We start from the raw sequence: 13514 nt of genomic DNA on the forward strand, positions 1-13514 counted from the left end.
GGTCCCTGGCGCTGTGAGACAGCGGTGCTAACCACTGTGCCGCCGTGGTAATATCACACCTCTTTTCGTTCTTTCTTTCTCATTTTCTTCTTTCTCCCTCCTTTTCTCCTTTTGAAGATGTGGTCTAATATCACTGGACTAGCGACCTCTAGAGACGCAGGATAATGCTTTGGGGTCCTGGGTTCGAATCCCAGGTCCGCAGAGCAATAATCTCTCCTTCAATGTTAGTAAAACGAAGGAGATATTCAGTGACTTCAGGAAGTGTTGTGGAGGACATGCCCCCATCAATGGCGATGCAGCGGAAATGGTTGAGAGCTTCACGTTTTTAGGTGTCCAGATCACCAACAACCTGTCCTGGCCCCTCCACACCGACGCTTTAGATGAGAAAACCCACCAACACCTCTACTTTCTCAGAAGGCTCGGGAAATTTGGCATATCTTCAAAGATTCTCACCAGCTTTTACAGATGCACCATAGAAAGCATTCTTTCTGGTTGTATCACAGCTTGGTATGGGCTCCTGCTCTGCCCAAGACCGCAAGAAACTACAAAGGGTCGTGAATGTAGCCCAGTCCATCACGCAAACCAGCCTCCCATCCATTGACTCTGTCTACACTTCCCGCTGCCTCGGGGAAAAGCAGCCAGCATAATCAAGGAACCCCACGCACCCCGGACATTTTCTCTTCCACCTTCTTCCGTCGGGAAAAAGATACAAAAGTCCGAGATCATGCACCAACCGACTCAAGACACCCTCGCTCTGACTGTAACACTACATTCTGCACCCTTTCCTTTCCTTCTCCTTTCCTTCTCTATGAACGGTATGCTTTGTCTGTATAGCGCGCAAGAAACAATACTTTTCACTGTATCCCAGTACATGTGACAATAATAAATCAAATCAAAGCACCATGGATGCGGAGGTTGTCACTGGGAAGTCATGTTGCAGCTATATAACACCTTGGTTAGGCCGCATTTGGAGTATTGCGTGCAGTTCTGGTCACCACACTGCCAGAAGGATGTGGAAGCTTTGGAGAGAGTGCAGAGAAGGTTCACCAGGATGTTGACCGGGTCTCGAGGGTGTCGGCTATGAGGAGAGGTTGGATAAACTGGGATTGTTTTCACTGGAGAGACGGAGGCTGAGGGGAGACCTGGTCTACAAAATGATGAGAGGCACAGACAGGGTGGATAGTCAGAGGCTTTTCCCCCAGGGTGGAAGCATCAATAACAAGTGGGGGGGGGGCACAGGTTCAAGGTGGGAGGGGGGAAAGTTTAAGGGAGATGTGCGGGGGGGAGTTTTTCACACAGAGAGTGGTGGGTGCCTGGAACGCGCTGCCAGAGGAGGTGGTGGAAGCGGGAACATTAGCAACATTTAAGAGGCATCTGGATGGGTTCATGAATAGGGAGGGAATAGAGGGATACGGACCGAGTAAGGACAGAAGGGTTTAGTTTAGTTAGGACATGATCGGCACGGGCTTGGAGGGCCGAAGGGCCTGTTCCTGTGCTGTATACTTCTCTTTGATCTTTTGAATGGACCAACCTCGCGTTAAGTTGATCTTTCTCTACACCCTAGCTGTGACTGTAACACTACATTCTGCACTCTCCCCTTTCCTTCTCCACTATGTACTCTATGAACGGTATGCTTTGTCTGTATAGCGCGCAAGAAATAATATTTTTCACTGTATCCCAAGTGACAATAATAAATCAAATCAAATATTAAGTTGATCTTTCTCTGCACCCTAGCTGTGACTGTAACACTGCATTCTGCACCCTCTCCTTTCCTTCTCTATGAACGGTATGCTTTGTCTGTATAGCGCGCAAGAAACAATACTTTTCACCGTATCCCAATACATGTGTCAGTAATAATTAAATCAAAAAATCAAATAAAGAAAGCTTTGGATACCTTTGTCGATTGAAATGCAATGAAGTGGTTCCGGGGAGAGAGCGGGAGTATGTCACTGAGTGAGAGGGTCAGCTATGATCAGGTTGAAGAGGGAAGGGGAGTTAGGATGAGATGGGAATCAGCCAGGGTCGTATGGAATGGCGGAGGGGCTCGAAGGGCCTCCTCCGGTTCCGAGCTGCGCTGTGGGCCGGCCCTTACCTTGATGCTGAGGATGTGGGTCCCAGCCTTCACCAGCTCATCCGCAAGCTTCAGGTAGTAATCCAGGGAGTACTTGGTCCTGTCCGGGTCACTGACGTCGCCGGTGTAGGAGATGGCCGCCTCCACCACCCCGCCGGCGCTGCCCGCTGCCTCCATGCCCAGGATCATGTTGGGGAGGTAGTTCAGGGAGTCGAACACCCGGAAGATATCCATCCCGTTCTCCTTCGCCACTTCGCAGAACCTGAGGAACACAACCAGCGAGAGGTTAAGATTCCCTCTCTCCCGCAATCTTCCCTCAGTACTTCCCTCCATCCCTCCCATCAGCCCATAAGACATAGGAACAGAATTAGGCCACTCGGCCCATCGAGTCTGCTCCGCCATTCAATCATAGAAACATAGAAAAACTACAGCACAAAACAGGCCCTTCGGCCCCACAAGTTGTGCCGAACATATCCCTACCTTTTAGGTCTACCTATAACCCTCCATCCTATTAAGTCCCATGTACTCATCCAGGAGTCTCTTAAAAGACCCTATTGAGTTCGCCTCCACCACCACTGACGGCAGCCGATTCCACTCGCCCACCACCCTCTGTGTGAAAAACTTCCCCCGAACAACTCCCCTGTACCTACCCCCCCAGCACCTTAAACCTGTGTCCTCTCGTAGCAGCCATTTCCACCCTGGGAAAAAGCCTCTGAGAGTCCACCCGATCTATGCCTCTCAACATCTTATATACCTCTATTAGGTCTCCTCTCATCCTACGTCTCTCCAAGGAGAAAAGACCGAGCTCCCTCAGCCTATCCTCATAAGGCATGCCACTCAATCCAGGCAACACCCTTGTAAATCTCCTCTGCACCCTTTCAATCTTTTCCACATCCTTCCTGTAATGAGGCGACCAGAACTGAGCACAGTACTCCAAGTGGGGTCTGATGAGGGTCTTATATAGCTGCATCATTATCCCCGGACTCCTAAACTCAATCCCTCGATTGATAAAGGCCAGCACACCATACGCCTTCTTAACCACCTCCTCCACCTGCGGGGCCAATTTTAGAGTCCTATGGACCCGGACCCCAAGGTCCTTCTGATCCTCTACAGTACTAAGAGTCTTTCCCTTTATATTGTACTCCTTCATCCCATTTGACCTGCCAAAATGGACCACTACGCATTTATCTGGGTTGAAGTCCATCTGCCACTTCTCCGCCCAGTCTTGCATCTTATCTATATATATATATATCCTATCATAGTTGATATGATTCTCATCCCCATTCTCCTGCATCCTCCCCGTAACCCTTGACCCCTTATTAATCAAGAACCTATCTATCTCTGTCTTAAAGACACTCAATGACCCGGCCTCCACAGCCTTCTGCGGCAAAAAGTTCCACAGATTCACCACTCTCTGGCTGAAGAAATTCCTCCTCATCTCTGTTCTAAAGGAGCGTCCCTTCACTTTGAGGTTGTGCCCTCAAGTTCTAGTCTTCCCCACTCGTGAAAACATCCTCTCCAAGTCCACTCTATCTGGGCCTCTCAGTATTCAATAAGATCCCACCTCATCCTTCTAAACTCCAACGAGTACAGACCTCAATCCTCAACTGTTCCTCATACGACAAGCTCTTCATTCTAGGGATCATTCTTGTGAACCTCCTCAGGACCCTTTCCAAGGCCATCACATCCTTCCTTCGATACGGGGCCCAAAACTGCTCACAATACTCCAAATGGGGTCTGACCAGAGCCTTATACAGCCTCAGAAGTACATCCCTGCTCTTGTATTCTAGCCCTCTCGACATGAATGCTAACATTGCATTTGCCTTCCTAACTGCCGACTGAACCTGCATGTTAACCTTAAGAGAATCTTGACCCAGGACTCCCAAATCCCGATGTGCTTCAGATTTCCAAAGCATTACCCCATTTAGAAAATAGTCTACATCTCTATTCCTCCGCCCGCCTCTGTCTGTTCAAATTTACACAGAATCCACGTTGAGGCTACAGCGCAAGGGTGGGCCATTCGGCCCATCTGTTCGGTGATGGTGTCCACACGAGCCTCCTCCCGTAACCCTCCAAGAGAACAAGATTTTCTCCTCATCTCTGTCCCTTATTGAAAAAAAAATTGGCCATGCTAAATTGCCCCTCAGTGTACAAAGATGTGCAGGTTAGGGGGATTGGCCATGCTAAATTGCCCTTTAGTGTCCAAAGATGTGCGGGTTAGGTGGATTGGCCATGCTAAATTGCCCCTTAGTGTCCAAAGATGTGCAGGCTAGGTGGATTGGCCATGCTAAATTGCCCCTTAGTGTCCAAAGATGTGTGGGTTAGGTGGATTGGCCATGCTAAATTGCCCCTTAGTGTCCAAAGATGTGCGCGTTAGGCGGATTGGCCATGCTAAATTGCCCCTTAGTGTCCAAAGATGTGCGGGTTAGGTGGATTGGCCATGCTAAATTGCCCCTTAGTGTCCAAAGATGTGCGGGTTAGGTGCATTAGCCATGCTAAATTGCCCCTTAGTGTTCAAAGATGTGTAGGTTAGGTGGATTGGTCATGGGGTGAGGAGGGCCTGGAGGTGGAGGGCTGGAGGAGGTCACAGAGAGATGTGGGGAGGAGGGGCAATTGATGCGGAGTTGGGGGTGGGAGTGGAGTGAGAGCAGGGAATGCTTTGGAAACAAGTCGTTAAGTTTAAAGTTTATTTATTAGAGTCACAAGTCGGCTTACATTAACACTGCAATGAAGTTACTGTGAAAATCCCCTAGTTGCCACACTCCGGCGCCTGTTCGGGTTACACTGTGGGAGAATTTAGCACCCTAACCAGCACGTCTTTCCGGACTGTGGGAGGAAACCGGAGCACCCGGAGGAAACCCACGCAGACACGGGGAGAACGTACAGACTTCACACAGACAGTGACCCAAACCGGGAATCGAACCCGGGTCCCTGGTGCTGAGAGGCAGCAGTGCTAACCACTGTGCCACAAGGATTGGAAGTTCCAGACTTCGGCCTGCCGGAGCGGAATTCAACGCGGGGCAGCGGGCACAGGGAATTTGGGAGTGAACTGCCCATCAGGATACAGGCAGTGGAGTTCTGGAGGAAGGAGCTCGGAGCGGGGGTGGGAAGGAATTCCCTCGGAGAGGGATGTTGGATGCTTAAACAGACTTTCCTCAAGGTCCCTCTCTGATTTCTAATTGATCCCACTGTCAGATGGAACTGGCTCCTGCAGTTGAGGCGATCGTGTACAGTCTGCATTCAGAATAAAGACATTATGAGCGATTTAATTCACGTCTAAGTTACACGTAGCAGGAATTACAGATACTTAAGAAGCTCTCAGCCGGGGACAAGTTCAGGATTCTCTTGAGGTTAACTTGCAGGTTGAGTTGGTTACTAGGAAGGCAACTGCAATGTTAACATTCATTTCGAGGGGACTAGAATACAAAAGCAGGGATGTGCTGCTGAGGCTTTATCAGTCTCTGGTCATTTGGAATATTGTCAGCAGTTTTGGGCCCCGTATCTAAGGAAGGATGTGTTGACCTTGGAAATGGTCCAGAGGAGGTTCACCAGAACGATCCCGGGAATGAAAGGCTTGACATATGAGGAGCGTTTGAGGTCTCTGGGTCTGTACTCGATGGGGTTTAGAAGGATGATGGTGGAAATCTCATTGAAACTTACAGAATACGGAAAGGCCCTGGATAGAGTGGACGTGAGGGAGATGTTCCCATTAGTCGGAGAGACTGGGATCCGAGGGCTCGGCCTCAGAGTAAAGGGACAGACCCTTTAGAACCGAGATGAGGAGTGCAGCACGGTGGCACAGTGGTTAGCACTACTGCCTCACAGCGCCAGGGACCCGGGTTCGAATCCCGGTTTGGGTCACTGTCTGTGTGGAGTCTGCACGTTCTCCCCGTGTCTGCGTGGGTTTCCTCCGGGTGCTCTGGTTTCCTCCCACATTCTGAAAGACGTGCTGGTTCGATGCATTGACCCAAACAGGAGCCGGAGGGGAATTTCACAGTAACTTCATTGCAGTGTTAATGTAAGCCTTACTTGTGACACTAAAAATAAACTTTTTAACTTTAAATTTCTTCAGCCGGAGGGTGGGGGTGAATCTGTGGAATTCATTGCCACAGAGGAGGCCGGGTCATCGAGTGTATTGGAGACAGAGATAGATAGGTTCCCGATTGGTGAGGGGGGTCAAAGGTCACGGGAAAAGGCGGGAGAATGGGGTTGAGAAACTTATAGGCCATGGCAGAGCAGACTCGATGGGCCGAATGGTCCCATTCTGCTCCTATATCTTATGCCTTGAAGTCTGAACATGAAAAAGTTCCTCTCGTGGTGATATGGTCCAAGGTTTCCCCGGCATTGTAAGCTTACCAGCTTCTGGTTCGAAAAGCGGAGCGCTGGTGGTTAAGAATGAATCTCCCACACTCTGCGCACTGCAGACTGCCTCAGCGTGAACATGGTTAAAGATCAGTATTCCTGCTGGAGAGGCCGGCAGGGTAGCGCTGAGCGGGGCCACTGCCCGTGCGCCGATCTGTCAGCGCGGAGATCGGCGCACACGCAGTGGCCCCGCGCTGCCGACCTCCTGATCGCTGGCCCTTCGAGCCCCCCCACGCCCCCCCAGGGCCCGATGGCTTGCCCCCCGAAAATGACTGGGCCCAGCCTTGACACCTCACCCAGTGCCAGCCCCGATCTCCCCCCTCTCCCCGCAGACCCGACCTCCCCCCACTCTTCGCAGACCCGACCTCCCCCCACTCTTCGCAGACCCGACCCCCCCCCCCACTCTTCGCAGACCCGACCTCACCCCACTCTTCGCAGACCCGACCTCCCCCCACTCTTCGCAGACCCGACCCCCCCCCCCCACTCTTCGCAGACCCGACCTCACCCCACTCTTCGCAGACCCGACCTCCCCCCACTCTTCGCAGACCCGACCTCCCCCCACTCTTCGCAGACCCGACCTCCCCCCACTCTTCGCAGACCCGACCTCCCCCGACCCCCAGCACCTCCCGTTGTCCCGACACCCCACCAGCCCGCCCCCGGTTGCTGGCCTACCTCTCTCCCCCGCCGATCCCGACTGCCGAGTGGCAGCGGGACCCCCCTTCCACCGATCGCCCCACCAGGCCTCACGCCCGGAGGGCAGTGCCAAGGTGCCCCCTGGGCACTTGCCACTTTGACCCTTGGGCAGTGCTGGCCTGGGCCCCCTGGCAGTGGCAGTGCCCAGGACACCCCCCCCCCCCTCCCCCAACACCCCGCCTCTCCTCCCTCGGGGGGCCTGATTGCACCCCCACCTCACTCGGGCCCGGACGCCCACAGCAGATTGTGTGCTAACCCAGCGCCGCTTAAATCTCCGAAATCAGTGCAGCATCATGGGAGAATGGCCCCAAATCATGTCCAAAGTTGTGTAGTTCGGTGAATTGGCCATGGGGAATGTGCAGGGTTATGGGGGGATTGGGCGGAGTGGGGGTGCGGATGGCCTGAGTGAGATGCTCTTTCGGAGAGTCAGTGCAAAGGCAACGGGCCGAATGGCCTTCTTCTGGTTTGTGGGCACCCTATGGATTCGAAGAGGCCCAACAAGAGGGCCAACGCTGTTAGATTTGGGAATGTGCGTCGAACCGGAGCAGTTTAACCATGGAGGGAACACCGAGGCAACGGCAATAAGGTTCTGAGGAAAAGATGGAGAACATAAGTGGGAGACAGATCAATGGAACACACTGATTTTTGCACTGGGTTTTTACAGGAGCGAGAATGGAGTGTGAGAGGATAAATTGGATATTATCCACAGAAAGAGAGCGAGAATAGCAGTGGGAAAGATTTTTAAAGGATACCATCTCACAGATCTATGTCCATGTGAGGAACCAGTAGCGATGTGCCAATAACGACACTCCGTGAGTGAGAAAAAAAGATAAGGAGTGAATTGAAATGATACAGAAAGGCAGACACTCGGCAGACAATAGTTAGATTGTCAAAAGGGAATCAGAAAAGGTTACGGAAAGACACCACACAAAGAATGGGAGAGAATTGAGAAAATTCGAAATGAATTTATCAAGGGATTATGAAAAGAAATCAGGTCTTCTACCGACATGAATAACAAAGAGGGATTAGGGAAAGGGCCAGTGAAAGACTCCACCGAGAAGAAATGGCAGGAAGATTATGTTACCTCAGTGTTTACCCAACATGACAAACAAGATGGTGGTGGCACGTGAAGGAAACATATTGGGAGGGATTTTCCTGCGAGCCGTGGTGACGCGCTGCTCATCGTCAACGGGGATTCCCCTTGAATGCAGCCCTCATAGAATCCCTACAGTGCGGAAGGAGGCCATTCGGCCCATCGAACCTGCACCGACAACAGTCCCACCCAGGCCAATACGCCACATGTTTACTCAGCTAGTCCCCCTGACACGAATGGAACAATTTAGCACGGCCAATCCACCTAACCTGCACATCTTTGGACACTAAGGGGCAATTTAGCATGGCCAATCCACCTAACCTGCACATCTTTGGACACTAAGGGGCAATTTAGCATGGCCAATCCACCTAACCTGCACATCTTTGGACACTAAGGGGCAATTTAGCATGGCCAATCCACCTAACCTGCACATCTTTGGACACTAAGGGGCAATTTAGCATGGCCAATCCACCTAACTTGCACATCTTTGGACACTAAGGCGCAGTTTAGCATGGCCAATCCACCTAACCTGCACATCTTTGGACACTAAGAGGCAATTTGCATTGGCCAATCCACCGAACCTGCACATCGTTGGACACTAAGGGGCAATTCAGCATGGCCAATCCACCTACCCAGCACACCGTTGGACACTAAGGGGCAATTTACCATGGCCAATCCAACTAGCCTGCACATCTTTGGACACTAAGAGGCAATTTAGCATGGCCAATCCACCTAACCAGCACATCGTTGGACACTAAGGGGCAATTTAGCATGGCCAATCCACCTAACCTGGACATCCGGGTAGGTGGGCGGCACGGTAGCACAGTGGTTAGCACTGTTGCTTCATAGCTCCAGGGACCTGGGTTCGATTCCCGGCTTGGGTCACTGTCTGTGTGGAGTTTGCACATTCTCCTCGTGTCTGCGTGGGTTTCCTCCGGGTGCTCCGCTTTCCTCCCACAGTCCAAAGATGTGCAGGTTAGGTTGATTGGCCATGCTAAAATTGCCCCTTAGTGTCCTGAGATGTGTAGGTTAGAGGGATTAGCGGATAAATGTGTAGGGATATGGGAGTAGGGCCTGGGTGGAATTGTGGTCGGTGCAGACTCGATGGGCCGAATGGCCTCTTTCTGCATTGTAGGGATTCTATGATTCTATGATCTTTGGACACTAAGGGGCAATTTAGCATGGCCAATCCACCTAACCTGCACATCTTTGGACACTAAGGGGCAATTTAGCATGGCCAATCCACCTAACCTACACATCTTTGGACACTAAGGGCAATCTAGCATGGCCAATCAACCTGCAAATCTCTGGATTGTGGGAGGAAACCGGAGCACCCGGAGGAAACCCACGCAGACACGGGGAGAACGTGCAGATTCCACACAGAGAGTGACCTGAGGCTGGGAATCGAACCCGGGTCCCTGGCGCTGTGCGGCGGCAGCACGAAGCACCGTGCCGCTCGGTAAAACCTGTCCGCACCATTTGAAAGGTTGTGAGATGCTTTCGAGTTCGTGATTAGAGGTTCCTTGCTTCTTTTGCACCCCGCTCAAGTGGGACAAAGCGAGGGAGGGACTATTTTGTGTTTTGGTCGCTTGGTCAAACTGCGCTCGATTGGAGCGAGGCAGGGGGAGGAGGGTCGATGGTGGGCTGGAGGAGGGAGACTCGGCCGAGGGGAGGCCAGGAGGAGCCTTACTTGTAGACGGTGTTGTCGGGGTAGTTGGTGTAGCCCACAGCATTCGCTCCTCGTAGCAGCATCTGGAAGGGGATGTTGGGGATGAGGGCTCGCATCTCCTGCAGGCGTTTCCAGGGGCACTCGTAGAGGAAGCGCATCGCCACGTCGAAGGTGGCACCTGCGGGCAAAGAGGGCACTGGCGTTAATCGACATTCGCTGGCAAATAGCTGGCACACATCGAAACAAAAACAGCACTAAGACACATCACCAAACACCCGGGAAGCAGGGTGGCTCCAAATCGTAACGCACAGTCCTGAGGGGAGGCCATGGCCGAGTGGTATTATCTCCAGACTATTCCATCAGAAACTCCTGGGGGACCCGGGTTCGAAACCCGCCACCGCAGATGATGGAATTGAAGCGGAGGCGATTCATCGAATAGAATCCCGACAGTGCGGAAGGAGGCCATTTGGCCCATTGAGCCTGCACCGACCACAATCCCACTCAGGCCCGATCCCCATGACCCCACGCTTCTACCCTACCGAGCCTCCTAAAACTAAGGGGCAATTTAGCATGGCCAATCCACTCAACCCACACAACTTTGGACACCAAGGGGCAATTTAGCATGGCCAATCCACTCAACCCGCACATCTTTGGACACTAAGGGGCAATTTTATTAACAGGGGGTTGGAGTTTAAGAGCCGTGGGGTTATGCTGCAACTGTACAGGACCTTGGTGAGACCACATTTGGAATATTGTGTGCAGTTCTGGTCACCTCACTATAAGAAGGATGTGGAAGCGCTGGAAAGAGTGCAGAGGAGATTTACCAGGATGCTGCCTGGTTTGGAGGGTAGGTCTTATGAGGAAAGGTTGAGGGAGCGAGGGCTGTTCTCTCTGGAGCAGAGGAGGTTGAGGGGAGACTTAATAGAGGATCATAAAATGATGAAGGGGATAGATAGAGTGAACGTTCAAAGACTATTTCCTCGGGTGGATGGAGCTATTACAAGGGGGCATAACTATAGGGTTCATGGTGGGAGATATAGGAAGGATATCAGAGGTAGGTTCTTTACGCAGAGAGTGGTTGGGGTGTGGAATGGACTGCCTGCAGTGATAGTGGAGTCAGACACTTTAGGAACATTTAAGCTGTTATTGGATAGGCACATGGAGCACACCAGGATGATAGGGAGTGGGATAGCTTGATCTTGGTTTCAGGTAAAGCTCGGCACAACATCGTGGGCCGAAGGGCCTGTTCTGTGCTGTACTGTTCTATGTTCTATGTTCTAATTTAGCATGGCCAATCCACCTAACCTGCACATCTCTGGAGTGTGGGAGGAAACCGGAGCACCCGGAGGAAACCCACGCAGACACGGGGAGAACGTGCAAACTCCACACAGACAGTGACCCGAGGCCGGAATCGAACTCAGGTCCCTGGCGCTGTGAGGCAGCAGTGCTAACCGCTGTGCCACCGTGCCGGCCTATTGCTTTGTGGTGTTATCGCTCGGTTATTAATCCAGAAACTCAGCTAATGTTACGGGGGAACCCGGTTCGAATCCCGCCACGGCAGATGGTGGAATTTGAATTCAGTTAAAAAATAATCTGGAATTAAGAATCGACTGATGACCCATTGTCGGAAAAACCCATCTGGTTCCCTTTAGGGAAGGAAATCTGCCGTCCTTACCCCGGTCTGGCCTACATGTGACTCCAGAGCCACAGCAATGTGGTTGACTCTCAACTGCCCTCCAAGGGGCAACTAGGGATGGGCAATAAATGCTGGGCCCAGCCAGCGACGCCCATGTCCCAGGAATGAATGTAAAGAAGATCTGATACCAAACTCCTACCCTTCACTCGTAACGAAAAGAGCTTGATCCGTGACTGTTGATATCAGATTAGTAATGAAGTTACCTCCTTACAGTTTGGACCTACCTGTCTGACAGGTGGTTTAACAGATTCATATTTACTGCATCATTTAATCTCTAATATCTCTCCATAAAGTCCCACACTGTCTCTGTCGAACACTCCCAGGACAGGTATAGCACGGGGTTAGATACAGAGTAAAGCTTCCTCTACACTGTCCCCCATCAAACACTCCCAGGACAGGGGCAGCACGGGGTTAGATACAGAGTAAAGCTCCTTCGACACTGTCCCCCATCAAACACGCCCAGGATAGGTACAGCACGGGGTTCGATACAGAGTAAAGCTCCCTCTACACTGTCCCCATCAAACACTCCCAGGACAGGTACAGCACGCGGTTAGATACAGAGTAAGGCTCCCTCTACACTGTTCCCATCAAACACTCCCAGGACAGGTACAGCACGGGGTTAGATATAGAGTAAAGCTCCCTCTACACTGTCCCCCATCAAACACTCCCAGGACAGATACAGCACGGGGTTAGATACAGAGTAAAGCTCCCTCTACACTGTCCCTATCAAACACTCCCAGGACAGGTACAGCACGGGGTTGATACAGAGTAAAGCTCCCTCTACACTGTCCCTATCAAACACACCCAGGACAGGTACAGCACGGGGTTAGATACAGAGTAAAGCTCCCTCTACACTGCCCCCCATCAAATACTCCCAGGACAGAGACAGCACGGCGTTAGATACAGAGTAAAGCTCCCTCTACACTGTCCCCCATCAAACACTCCCAGGACAGGTACAGCACGGGGTTAGATACAGAGTAAAGCTCCCTCTACACTGCCCCCCATCAAACACTCCCAGGACAGAGACAGCACGGGGTTCGATACAGAGTAAAGCTCCCTCTACACTGTCCCCCATCAAACACTCCCAGGACAGGTACAGCACGGCGTTAGATACAGAGTAAAGCTCCCTCTACACTGTCCCCCATCAAACGCTCCCAGGACAGGCCAATGCCTTCATGCGAGCATTGTAACGGTGCAGGCGAGAGGTAAGAGTGGAAGGTCGGAAGTCAGCGGTCATTGGCGATGGATGGCAGGAGGGGCAAGTGCCTCCGAGTCCGGGGCTTGCTGAGTGCCTGGTAGGTTTGGGGGACATCCTGCCACCCTCAGACAGTGAAACAATCAGACGTGTAAGTCGACCCGCCTTGATCATCCATTAGGGGAACTGCGAGCGCCCCTCATTGGATAGATTCCCGTCTGAAATACTCTCACTGTGTGGTGATCTCCGGGGCGACGCAGTGGCACAGTGGGTTAGCACTGCTGCCTCACAGCTCCAGGGACCCGGGTTCGATTCCTGCCTTGGGTCACTGTCTGTGTGGAGTTTGCACATTCTCCCCGTGTCTGCGTGGGTTTCCTCCGGGTGCTCCGGTTTCCTCCCACAGTCCCAAAGACGCGCTGGTTAGGTGCTAAATTCTCCCTCAGTGTTACCCGAACAGGTGCCGGAGTGTTGCGATGAGGGGATTTTCACAGTAACTTCATTGCAGTGTGAATGTAAACCTACTTGTGACAGCGGTTAGCGTCGCTGTCTCATAGCGCCAGGGACCTGGGTTCGATTCCCGGCTTGGGTCACTGTCTGTGTGGAGTTTGCACGTTCTCCCTGTGTCTGTGTGGGTTTCCTCCGGGTGCTCCGGTTTCCTCCCACAGTCCAAAGATGTGCGGGTTAGGTGGATTGGCCGTGCTAAATTGCCCCTTAGTGTCAGGGGGACTAGCTAGG

The 13514-nt window shown here is 52.1% G+C and overlaps 1 protein-coding gene across 1 annotated transcript in view; it reads right to left on the minus strand.

Annotated features, from left to right (window-relative positions):
- Positions 1-1972: 1972 nt before the first annotated feature.
- LOC144489045 (pyruvate carboxylase, mitochondrial-like) overlaps positions 1973-13514 on the minus strand; it is a 44401-nt gene continuing 32859 nt past the window's right edge. The window contains exons 3-4 of the mRNA XM_078206993.1: positions 9910-10066; positions 1973-2333 (exon numbers count right to left, since the gene is read on the minus strand). Of these exons, the coding sequence (XP_078063119.1) occupies positions 1973-2333; positions 9910-10066 (518 nt within the window). The remainder of the gene's footprint in view (positions 2334-9909; positions 10067-13514) is intronic.

Source organism: Mustelus asterias, unplaced genomic scaffold (genome assembly GCF_964213995.1).
Source record: "Mustelus asterias unplaced genomic scaffold, sMusAst1.hap1.1 HAP1_SCAFFOLD_1958, whole genome shotgun sequence".
NCBI classification, from domain to species: Eukaryota; Metazoa; Chordata; class Chondrichthyes; order Carcharhiniformes; family Triakidae; genus Mustelus; species Mustelus asterias.